General features: G+C 53.8%; 1 protein-coding gene across 3 annotated transcripts in view; it reads right to left on the bottom strand.

Annotated features, from left to right (window-relative positions):
- ADCY9 (adenylate cyclase 9) overlaps positions 1–12,686 on the bottom strand; it is a 134,191-nt gene that overhangs the window by 9,537 nt on the left and 111,968 nt on the right. For all 3 annotated transcript variants that reach the window (XM_062179787.1, XM_062179788.1, XM_062179789.1), the window contains exons 6-8: positions 7,341–7,443; positions 3,226–3,434; positions 563–722 (exon numbers count right to left, since the gene is read on the bottom strand). In XM_062179787.1, the coding sequence (XP_062035771.1) occupies positions 563–722; positions 3,226–3,434; positions 7,341–7,443 (472 nt within the window). The remainder of the gene's footprint in view (positions 1–562; positions 723–3,225; positions 3,435–7,340; positions 7,444–12,686) is intronic.

The following is a 12,686-nucleotide window of genomic DNA, read 5'->3' on the forward strand; positions in this document are numbered from 1 at the left end:
CACAAAGGAAAACATGGGTGCTCCTCGCCTTATGATGGGGTATGTCCTGATAAAGCCGTCACAGGTCAGAACTACCACGTGGCACCAACTCAGCCTAGCCTACCCAAATGTGCCTGCACGAACCCGATTTATAACAAGATGCTGAGAATGTTGTGTAAATTCCTGGATGCTGGACTGAAAGTGACAAACAGAACGGCCGTGTGGCTGTGTTTGTGCCCCTCCACAAAGTGGACCCGTCAGCTGTCACGTCTGTCTGTGACTGACGTGGAACTGGAGGATGATCAAGCTGGTGAAGTTGGGAGGCATACCTGCCGGCCAGGGAGTTTGCCCAGCAGAGCCAGTTTCGGGGCTCAGTGCCTGGACAGGCTGTGCCAAGTCATCTCTAAAAGGCAGGCTCAAGGACTAACAGACCGTTGGCCTCTTAAAGGGCATATCCTGTATTTAAATTGCTGTCCCGAATAATCAGGCTTATTCAAGAGAAGAAGGAGGGAGGGAGGGAGGGAGAGACAGCACCAGGGAGCCCAGGGGAGTGCGGAGATAAAACTGTCAAGCCGTTACTTACATGTATGTTTGTCTCAAATTCCGAGGTGACGTGGGAGTAGACAGCGAGGGCAGGCAAGGACACCAGCACGGCTCCCACGCAGTGGCGCGGGAGCCAGCCTGCAATCCATTCTAGCAGACGCTTTGTGCAGGCCATGACGTCCTCCAGGAAGAACACCATCCTGGGACAGGAAGTGGAGGTCAGGAGTGTGGGGGCCTGGGCAGGTCAGCCTGCCGGGACAGCAAGGACAGGGGCCTGGCCAGTGCTGCCCTTGACTCTCTCCAGTGCTGCTGCTGGCCCCACCCCCCCAACAGGGGTGTGGACCTCAGGAAGAGCCTCCGCCTCCCTCATGTTTGGTAAATGGCAAGGAAACTGGCCTTGCTCAGCTCATCACACCTTGCATTGCAGTAAAATGTGTCGGTCAAAAACCACAAGGGCTTCACTGGGTTCAATGAAGCCTGTAGGAATAGTCACATTAATAGGCCCCAACTGTCACCTGTTCCCACCTGCTCCTGGGGTGAGAGGACTTGAATGGAGCGGTTCTGGAGGCATACTGCAGTTTTGGGGGGGTGTGTGTGTCTGGTTCCTACAGTGACAGAGGGGCACTACTGCCAAGAGCCGGGGGGGCCGTTAACACACACTCAGTTTCCAGGAATGCAATTTAGCCCTGTGCAAACCAAGCAAAGATCATCTTTGCTCTGTGTGGGACATCACCCAGAGCCATTCAGCACTGCACAAAGTCACGGCACAGACTGAACCCAGCTCACGGTGCTTGGCTCACCAAACTCGCCAACCCGTGTGGCTGTCCCCAGTGCTTGTGTGCAAGAGGCAAACAGCTCTGTCCTGATCTCCCCGGTGGCATACCCAAGGGCAAGCACCGTGTACTTTCCTTCTGCTTTTCCTGCATATTACCAACTCCTTTTGCATCTGAGTGCCAGGATGGGCCACACTCAGGGTGATGACGTAGTATCTTTGCATGAACAGGGGGAGCCCAGTGGGTGGGCCTGGAACTGCTGGTGAGGAGGAGGCTTTCTAGGCCAGGGCAGGGGGAGGCAGAGAAGGAGGTACTGGGGGTGTCTTGGGGGGGAGACCAACACATGTGCTGGGGAGACCAGCCCCTCCCTCAAGCCTGCTGCTGGGGAGCTAGTGAAGCCTACCGTCTTCACCTGTGTAGAGACCAGGAGCCGCTACTGCAATCCAGCAGACTAAGACCCCTCCCTCGCCCCCACCCAGGCCTCCGAGCCTTCCGCAGGCCCCGACACCTGCAATGCATAGAACACCCCGGCTGAGCTTGGCTGTGACTGGGAACTAGTGACTAATGTCCTACTGAGGGTGACAGGGTGACAGGTCTGGGTAAGGTGGGCACGGTGCAGGGACCCCATGGCACGGGACCCAGGATGCAGGTAGTGCAGGGCAATCCGCCTGCACGTGGTCAGGGAAGGCACAGTAGCCGTGAGCCTCCTCTGGGGGCAGGGCAGGTCCTGAGGGCCCAGCCTCCCTGGCAGGCACCTGTGGCCTGTCTGGATCCTTTCTCCTTTTTAAAACGGACTGGTTTTGTTTGCTTTTAAAATTGAGCTGTATATGTTCTTTACAAATTCTAGATTAGGGCTGGGGAATGTCTGGCCTGTAGGCTGTATGAGCCGGTGAAATCATTTGGTCTGCCCCTGCCAAGGCAACCGAGAGTGGGGGCTTAAAATTCTACAGCAGGCTAGTTTTTTGAAGTTGATAATTTTGTGAGACCTGCGAATGATGTTATAAATACCCAGACGGCCACGGCAGAAAACAGTTCCCCACCCCTGTTCTAGATCTGACTCTTCACAGATAGGACCTGCAAATACTCCCTCCCATCCCGTGAGTTCTCTTCCACTTGCTTGCTTTTTAAAAATTATTGTTCATTTGAGAGGCAGAGAGAGAGAGAGAGAGAGAGAGAGAGAGAGAGAGAGAGTTCTCGTCTGCTGCTTCTCTCCCCAGGTAACTTGAACAGCCAGGAGGCGGGAGCTGAGGAGTTGTAATCTAGGAACTGGGTGAGGTCTCTTACAGGGATGGCAGGAACCCAGAGCCTGAGCCTCACCACTGCCTCCAGGGTGTGCATTAGCAGGAACTGGAGTCAAGAATGGAGCTGAGATTGAGAGTCACACACTCTGCTGAGGGACACGGGCTCCCAAATCTGCATCTCAACGGCCAGGCCAAAGGCCCACCCTTTCGCTTTTTTGAGAATGCTCTTTGCAGCATGAAGTTTTAAATCTTGATGGAACCACACCTACAGTTTTTCTTTTGTTCCTAAGAAACCACTGGCTAATCCACGTTTATGAAGACTGAGGCCGGCCCGTTCCTCCGGGGCTTCGCGGTTGGCACTTGCTGATTTGCGCGCGCCTGTCCTTTTCCTTCCCACCTCCCTCTCTCATTTCCTGTCTCCCCACTTTCTCCTTTTTCATCTCCGATCCAGGGGACCCAGGGAGACCTGGCAGCAGTCGGGGCTGCAGTGGGCACCGGCTTTCTCTAGTTAAGTGCCAAGAGCCGGCCAGGAGGCAGGCCGCTCTGAGGCCATGGTGAGGGAGGGGCAGCTGGCTGCGGACCCCGGGCCTGCTGTGGGGCAGTCGGAATGCCCCGCCCTAAGCCGTCCAGCCAGAAGGGGGAGCTACAGGCTCAAAGCTGGAGCGGAGGCCCTGCCGCAGGCGCCTTACCTGACAGATACCACGAGGGACAGCACCTCCAGCAGCAGGGCTGCCCCAAAGACCGCCAGGGCGGCCGGCGGAGGAGGCGTGGCCGCAGCCCCATACTTCAGGAAGCAGGTGGCGGACAGAACCAGGAACACCGTCGTGGACAGGAACACGTCCAGGAGGGAGCTGAAGGTGGCGCTGGCGAAGGTCTTCACGGGGGAGTTCTTTATGACCTGTTGGGCGCGGGAGAGGCGGAGCAGTTTGAGCGCCCGGCCTGCTCCCCACCGGGCACAGGGCCGAGGCCTCAGGCGGATCCTCTCCCCGTTACTGTCATGTTTCACAGTGAGGAAACTCAACTTTCCTAAGGAAGCTAAGAAAGTTGTCTGGGGACCCGCAGCAATCCACGGCAAGCCATCATGTATTTCCCCAGACTGGCAAGTTAATGATTCCGCATCTGTAAAGGCCATGGCCTGGGAGCTTCCAGCCGTGCTGGGCCCCAGGCTGAGGTGGTGCGAACGCTGGCCTGGCGGCAGAAGCAGCCGTGGACGGGGTCTCGTGAGGGCACACAGGATGTCCTGTGCGAGCACGCGTGTGCCTTCCCTCAGCCTGCTCTGGCCTGGCCCTGCTGGGTGCTGAGGGCAGGCAGGGAGCCGTGCCCTCGCAGAGCTGACAGCCTACCGGCGGGAAGGGATGGCCATGTGAAATGTAAGATTAAGCATGATAAAGAGGCACACATGTCGTGTGAGGCAGTTAAAGAGGGAGGAAACAACATGTGAACTTGTCCAGAGATCACTGGTTCCAGGCCCCTAGTGGGCCCCTCAGGGCATGATCCCCATCAGCACTCACACCAGCCCTTAGGGAAGACACACTACCAGGCTCTGTGTGCACCCTGCACCCGGTCAGGGCTAGGTGCCTGCGCCGAGGCCAACGGCAAACAGGGAGCGAGGAATGAGCCCAGACCTGCTGACTCCTGAGTGCAGCCCTGACCCGGGTCCTAGGAGTCTCTCAGGGTGAAGATGCGGACCCTAAAGGCAGGGGCTACAGGTGGGACAAAGACAGCAGTCAGCCATTTATGCTGCTTTCCATCTGGCCCCGTGACAACGGACACCAGCTCAGCCTCCCCCCAGGGCTCCACACTGGGGCCCACAGCCAGCCCCTTGCTCCAGGACAGACTGGCTCTGGGTGCCTCAGCCACATCCCAGGTCCTGGGAGCTGAGTGAGCTTGGACGGCTAGGGCTGAGGCCACCAGTCAGCCTGGACCCTGGCAGAGCAACCTGGGGGCAGGGTTGGGTTCCAGCTTGCCGCCAAGAAACCTGGGAGTTCTGCAGGTATGCCTGCATGCCAGGAGGGTCAGGCTTTCACCCACGCTGACCCACCTCTGCACAGGCACACACAGCTCTCTGGAGCTGCATCTAGCACCCTGGGGGAACAGCTAGGGCCTGCTGCCACCTGCCTTTGTCCAGCAGAGGGGGCCCAGGGGCCCACTGGGATGCTCCTGTGGACTGTTGCCATGTGGGGGAAATTCATTTCCACCTGAACACAGAGGTTTCTCCCCCAGTTTCTGGCCTGAGTGGGCTGAGACCCATACGCATTACTTCTGGTGTTGTGACAACCATCACCCAGACACTGCTGATGCAAGCAAGTGCTGACATCTTGGGTTTGATGCATATGACCAAAGAGGACCCCAGCACTGCCAGGAGCCCAGGCAGGAGACCTAGTATCTAGTATAATATCCAGTATCACTGAACAGAGGCTGAGAGTCACCGAACACCTGGGGGGGGGGCGGGGTGTCCAAGTGTAACCATTCACTGCTGGGAGTTGAGGCCCAGAGTATTGAGATGCCTCCCCCTGCCCCAAGCAGGGGTCCAAGTCAGAGTTGAGACCACCCTGCTGCCTCTGTGGCAGCCCTGGAGACCCCAGTGCCTGCTGACCCTAGAATCCAAATGCCTCCACCTGCACCTCTGTGCTTTCCAAGAGCCTTGAACTCCCACTTTCCAGATCCATGGGCTCTGGGTCTCCCCCACCCGGCAGGGAGGTGCTGTGATCTCCTCCATGGCACAGCCCCCTCCTTGGACTTGATGCTGGCCTGGGATCCCCTGTGTGCCCCCTTCTACCTCCTCCATCATCTCCCCAACTTGCTGTGCTGCTCCTGCTCTGCTGCTTCTGCCTTGGCCCTGTTCTCTCCTCTCTGGGCTCCCTCGCTGGCCCAATGAGGAGACTGGGGCAGCTCCTCCCCACACCTGCACTTCTAGGCAGTACTGCCCACATGTCCATGCCCAACAGCGAACACTACTCACCCAGCAGCCCTCTCTGCCCTAGGTTTCAGACCTGGGACGATGCCACCCATGAGGTCACTCGGGCCAGCGCTGCCCCCTTACTTGCCCAAATCTGGTCAGGCTCAGTGCCTGGGGTGACCCAGTCCTCAGAGCTCTGCCCTGCGGGAGGCTGCCCAGGCCTGACTAGGCTCCACTACTACTTGCTGTGATGTCACTCACCCTTCCCATGCCTTAGTTTCCTGGAAACAGGGATAAAACCTGCAACACTTGGGTGGGGTGATGCTTCCACAGGAAGTCACCTTCATGGAGCACGGAGGACGGTGAGCGCCAGAATGTGGGGCAGGCTGGACCCTCCCTTCCTTGCCGCCTCCCTCCTTTCCTCTCCACCCAGCCTTGCCTCTGCATCAGCTTCCTATCCAACTTGTCCACTCTGTGCCAGACACAATCCGATGGAGCCTCTCCTGTTCCGGGTCCCTCAGTGGCTCTCTCTGGACTGCAGCCTAATGCCCAGGGGTGGGACCCCCCCCCCCCTTCTGAGCCCTGCCCACCCCTACCCTGCCATCCTACTCCACCCCACAGAGGCTCCTGCAACTCCCTGGATGCAACAGGTTCTCAGATCTCCAAGGCTTGTGTTGGTCCCTTCTTCACTGGGTCACTTCCTCCTCCTCCCCCCTCCCTCCTCCTCCCGCCTAGGTGAGGAGTTATTTTGAGCCTCCATCTGGGGTGACGCCTTGCTGCGTGCTCCATCTGTGGCTCTGGGTTGTCATTTCTGTCTCATGACGACCACCCTGTTAGAGTGTGACTTTCCTCTTCAAACCCTGCACCAGGGGCCAGAGCTGGCAGAGCAGAAGCCTGGTGAACACTCGGTGACTGGGGGAGTAGGGGACTAACTTCCGGTTGGGAGGCTTCTGCAGTGCACACAGCACAAGGCGAGGCTGAGACGCCTGGCCTTGAAGCCAGATACACTGGTGTCAGCCCTGGAGGGTGGACCATGTACTTGGCTTTCCTTAGCCTTAACATTCTCCTTTAAAACAGAGATAATCATAAGCGCCCTTAAAGGGTTTTGGGAAGCTTAAGTGAGATAATGTTTTGCTGTACAGCACACCAACCAACCAACTGGCAGTTCCACTGCGGGAACTGCCTGGGAGGTTAACTGACATTCAGTGTCCCAACACGGCCGTCAGAAGGTGGCGCTTCTGACCCACGAGGCCTCTGGCCCGCTACAGTCTCTGGATAGCCTAGGCCAGGGGTAGGGACCGTGACGGAGAATGGGAGAGCAGACAACCTGGGGAGACAGGCACATGGCTCAAAAATCACACGTGCAAAGGCTGCAGAGTCGGGTGCGTGTGCAGAAGGAAAAGAATAAAGGGAAAGGAAGTCCGGTCTGGGGTTAGGGAAGGTTTCTTGGAGGAAACGCTGATGTCCGAGCAGCGTTGAAGGACAACAGGGGCTCAGGCGGTGGCAGAGCACGGGCAGCAGAATGGAGAGCCCGAGTCTCCGGGAGAGAGGTCAGGGCCTCCCGAGCTCCCGGGCCCGTTGCGGGGGCAGAGAGCAGACAAGGCGGCAGTGGAGGAATCTCTCTGGAGAAGCTAAGAGAGATGTGGCTGGGCCTTCCGGCGCTGAGGAGGGTGGCGGGGCTGGGAGGCACCAGCCACAGAGGAAGGGTCTGGCTGGGCCTTGAAACAAAGGACCACAGGACGACTGTTTTTTCTCCTCCTTCTTTGTGAAGATAAATTCATTACAGACAGAGGGAAATCAACATTCACCTTCATGTCCCTTTCACTTGCTGAAGCACAAAACCAACAATGAGCCATCCAGTGAGAACAACAGGCTTCCGTGGGTGGAGTTACAGGGGACTCGTACCTCCTCCTGATAGCTGGTCCTGTAGGATCGCTCCAGCTCCGGGTCCAGGAAGTTCAGGCTGAACTGATTGATGGGTGGCTTAAAAAAATAATCCTTCATCAGGCTAAAAGACACAATAAACACAAGCCATCAACATTCAGCCATCACTGGACTCACTTTTGTCAGGAGATGACAATCAGCTACCAAAACACCATTCATTAGGCACATCACAAAAGTCACTATGTAACAGAGACTGAGCAACTGTCCCTTTTATTTTATTTATTTAAGCTTTATTTATTTATGTGCAAGTCAGAGTTACACACAGAGAGAAAAGGAGAGGCAGAGAGAGAAAGAGAGGTCTTCCATCCACTGGTTCACTCCCCAATTGGTGCTAACAGCAGGAGCTTCTTCCGGGTCTCCCATGCAGGTGCAGGGGCCCAAGGACTTGGGCTATCTTCTACTGCTTTCCCAGGCCATAGCAGAGAGCTGGATCGGAAGTGGAGCAGCTGGGACTTGAACCAGCGCCTATATGGGTTGCGGGTACTGCAGGCTGGGGCTTTAACCCACTGCACCACAGCGCTGGCCCCACAACAGTCCCTTTTAAAGACCTATGTCTGTGGGGCTGGCGCTATGGCGCAGTAGGTTAACACCCTGGCCTGAAGCACCAGCATCCCATATGGGCACCGGTTCAAGTCCCAGCTGCTCCACTTCCCATCCAGCTCTCTGCTATGGCCTGGGATTGCAGTAGAAGACAGCCCAAGTCCTTGGGCCCCTGCACCCGCAAGGGAGACCTGGAAGAAGCTCCTGGCTCCTGGCTTCGGATCGGTGCAGTTCCAGCTGTTGCAGCCAGTTGGGGAGTGAACCATCGGATGGAAGACCTCTCTCTCTCTCTCTGCCTCTCTTCTCTGTGTAACTCTGACTTTCAAGTAAAAATAAATAAATCTTTTAAAAAAAGACCTATGTCTGGAGAGTCCCTCATGTCCCTACATGTAACCACATTGTATGCTTCACTCCCATTCAGGAACGACCATTCCCCACAATTAAACACAACCAGTAGAACCCTGGATCTGAAAACACATTGCTGACACCCAGGATTAGAAGAGGAGGAGGCAGCTTTTTGTTGTTGTTCTGAGAAGCGAAGAAGCTGTGGATCCGTGCGCTGAGAGTGCTCATACTGATTGGGAGGCTTCAGATGGAAATGCAGTTCAGAACCGCTGTCCTGTCATTCAGAGGCTGACAGGAATCACCACTGTAAGAGTGAACAGGTTGTTATCGCGAAATTGTGTTTATAGCTGGTGTAATTTCGGTGCTATTGTCACACATGCAGATTGCGTGTGAGACCTGAGAAACGATGAGGCCAGAGGATTTCAATAGCACAGAAACCAAGCCAGCTTTCTGGGACTCTTTCGTGCTTTGATAAATTGCCAGCAGATAGTAATATCCTTTTTGTATTGTAGAAAATTACCATAAATTCAAGGGAAAAGTGTTGACATGATTTCAGAAGGCAAACACAGCCGTGAGGTGCTGTCTGTCTCTCATACAGCAGCTATTAGAATGAAACCAGGGGCCGGCGCTGTGCATAGTACGCTAAGCCTCAGCCTACAGTGCCAGCGTCCCATAGGGGTGCCGGTTCGAGTCCCAGATGCTCCTCTTCTGGTCCAGCTCTCTGCTGTGGCCTGGGAAGGCAGTAGAAGATGACCCCCCTGCACCTGCATGGGAGATCCAAAGGAGGCTCCTGGCTTCTGGCTTCAGATCAGCTCAGCTCCATCCATTGTGGCCATTTGGGAGTCATCCAATGGCTGCAAGACCTCTCTCTGTCTCTCCCTCTGTAACTCTACCTCTCAAATAAATAAATAAAAATCTTAAAAAAAAAAAAAAAGAATGAAACCAGACAGGCTGTGTCAAGTGCATTGCCTGTGCCTGACATACTGGAAGGCTCACCCTGCACACACTCCTTCCTTGCCGGGCTGTGCAGGGCACTCTCTTGTTTTTGGTGACAGACGTGCAGTAACGTGCTGCATTCCCAGGCGCAGAAAAGAGAAAACTCTATCTCCTGATGTCAGCCCTGTCGCCTTTCTGCCACTCGGGTAGTACGGAGGGATGAACAGCAGAGCCGCCATAAGTGGATGTGCAGCGGCCACATGCTAGCACTCAAGTGCAGAATGAACCCTGCTATGAGCTGTACCTCTGGGTCCACCTCTGGGACTGGAAGACAGTTCCTTTTAGACTGACCCTCTTCCAGGTAACTATAACCTCTTGACAAGGCATGTAAACAAATACATGAACCCTGGACAGAAGCCAGAGCAGGCAGAATACGGAGGGGAGGCACATGTGGAAGATGGGAATAATGCCAGTTGAATTTCCTATTTTTCACCTTTGTGTGTGGAATGTGCTTGAAGATTAGTCTACACAACGTGGAGGGTGGCTAGATTGAAAAGCCACAGTCTTATTGCTTAAAGAGACCGAAAATAGAATTTGTGGTGACAACAGATAGAGAATGAGATTGTACAGCCCAAGGGGTAAAGAACCAGAGAAAGGGAGCCCCATGGTCTGCAAATAAGCACTGCTCAGACCTCTGGCTGCCGTTCTGATGTGGATGCACGTGGCAGCCTCCAAGGACCCGGGGGAGCTACAAGGACAGCTGCTGCCCACCTCAAGGGGACAGACTCTGGAGTTCAGACTCAGGGGAGTTCACTGCCAACCAAAACAAACAAAAATGACACCCTTCAGGGGAATAAAACAAAATCCAGAGCTTCTAAGAATCTTACACAATGTCTACAACACAATCCAAAAATTACTAGGCATATCAAGATACAGGACATATGATCATACTCAACAGAAAAGCAATCAACAGAGACCAATGCAAGATTACCTACAGGTTGGGTTTAAAATGGACGTAGATGCAGCACATTTGACCACTATCGCAAAAGGAAAGATAAGAGGGTAATGCACCTATGTGGTAGCGATACTCCCTCATTTAAAAGGAAGTGATATAATATTAACCCTAAAATGACTATGACAATTGTGGATGTATAACTGTAACTCCTAGAGCAATCTCTAAAAGAAAAATAATGCCAAGAAGTATTGCTAAAATATTAGAATCTATTAAAATGGAACTAAAAGGTAAATGTCAGAGTGGATAAAAAAATCAAGACCAATAAGAGACACATTTCAAACACATGAATAGGCTGAAAGTAAAAATTTTAAAAAAAGGTAAAAATGATACTGTATGCAAACGGCAAGCATAAGAAGGCCCAACAGCAGATAAAACAGGTTTTCAAAGAGAACCACCAAGGACAAAAAGGGACACTTTGGCATGAAAAAAGAATCAATTCATCAGGAATATGTGATACTCATCAATGTGTGTACATCTTTAAAAAGTCTGAAAATGCTTGAAACAAAATTTTCACGACTAAAGAGAAACATGGGCCCTTCCACAATCATATGGAGCTGGAGATTCCAATACTCATCTCTCAACAACTGATAGAAAAATAGATAAAAGTAACAGAGATAGATGTTTTGAGCAATACTCCCAACAACTGACACCTCACATCTTACAAATGCAGAGTTTACCTTTTCTTCTGTATGCTTGCCAAAACAGGCTGCACACAGGCCATGACACAAGCCCCAGTTAACGTACAGGATGGAAATCCCTCAGAGTATGTTCTTGGACCACACCAGCATTACAATGGACGTTAGCAGCTGGCATGTCTATCACATGACTCAGCACAAGCAGTCAGGGCTCTTTGAGCCCAAGCAGGGAAGGAAAAAAAAATTAGCCTGGGATTGCCCCCAAACAAGTGACAGGGCTGTGTCAAGAGGTTGCAGAAGGCTGGTGCCAAGACTCACTAGGCTAATCCTCCGCCTGCGGCACTAGCACTCCAGGCTCTAGTCCTGGTTGAGGCGCCGGTTCTGTCCCGGTTGCTCCTCTTCCAGTCAGGCTCTCTGCTGTGGCCCGGGAGTGCAGTGGAGGATGGCCCAAGTGCTTGGGCCCTGCACCCGCATGGGAGACCAGGAGAAACACCTGACTCCTGGCTTTGGATCGACTGGCACAGCGCCGGCCATAGCGGCCATTTGGGGGTTGAACCAACAGAAGGAAGACCTTTCTCATTGTCTCTCTCTCTGTCTAACTCTGCCTGTCAAAAAAATAAAATAAAATAAAGTAAAAGGAGGTTGCAAGAGCCAGCCTAAAGGGGGCTCCCATTAGCCAGACTTGGGGCCATGGGAACAGCCAAACGCGTTAAGAACGGTGATGCCTGCTAGCCCATGAGATGAGATGGGAGTGCTGAGTTCAGGCTGGAAAAGGACGGATGGGTAAAGCTGTCATGGAGAGGGATCTTCTTCTTCTTCTTTTACGATTTATTTATTTATTTGAAAGTCAGAGTTACAGAGAGAGAGGGAGAGACAAAGGGAGAGAGCAAGATCTTCCATTCACTGGTTCTCTCCCCAGATGGCCACAACATCCAGGGCTGGGCCAGGCCAAAGCCAGGAGCTTCATCCAGGTCTCCATGTGGGTGGCAGGGGCCCAACTACTCGGGCCATCTGCTGCTGCTTTTCCCAGGCCGTTAGCAGGGAGCTGGATTGGAAGTGAAGCAGCTGGTACATGAACCAGTGCCTGTATGGGATGCCGACATCAAAAGTGGTGACTTAACCTGCTATGCCACGACACCGACTGTGGTAGGGCTCTTCTTACGGTGGGATGCCAAGAACCAAAAAATGAATGTGCAGGAGACGAAAAATCACCATTTTGAAGCATCAAAGCGATGACTGCTTTAGGCAAAGATCATCAATGGATATCAAAACTAAGGAAATCTGACAAGGAATGGGATGTTTACAGCACCTTCCCACAAGCCGCTAACCAGTCAAAGGAGAAAGTAACAACGACGGATGGGGGCGACCGGCTGCACCTTGCCTGCAGCATCAGGACGAGCGTCACCAGTGAGGGACCACCGATTTCCCTCTGAGACAAGACCCTCAGAAGGACCCAGGACCACACATGTGGCGTTGGGCCAGGGGTGCAGGACCTCAGTGGACTCGTGTGGGAACATCACACAAACCCAACTTCAGGAATGTTCGGTGGAAGGACTGGGCCTGCGTTTCCTTTTAAAGTCAGCGTCGTGACGACAAAGCACATCTGAGGAGCCGGCCCAGAGTGAAGACAAAGCGCACTGAGGAGCCGGCCCAGAGTGAAGACAAAGCGCACCTGAGGAGCCGGCCCAGGTTTAAGACGCACGACGCAGCAATGGGGCCTGTGATCCTGATCTAGAGTGAAAATGTGCTCTCCAGACCAGAACAGGGACGGCAGGTCAGGCCGGCTAGCAGATCCGTGTGAGACTGCCTGAATTTGTTAGCTTCAGAAAGTTCACA

The sequence above is a fragment of the Lepus europaeus genome, chromosome 21, assembly GCF_033115175.1.
Source record: "Lepus europaeus isolate LE1 chromosome 21, mLepTim1.pri, whole genome shotgun sequence".
NCBI lineage: Eukaryota > Metazoa > Chordata > Mammalia > Lagomorpha > Leporidae > Lepus > Lepus europaeus.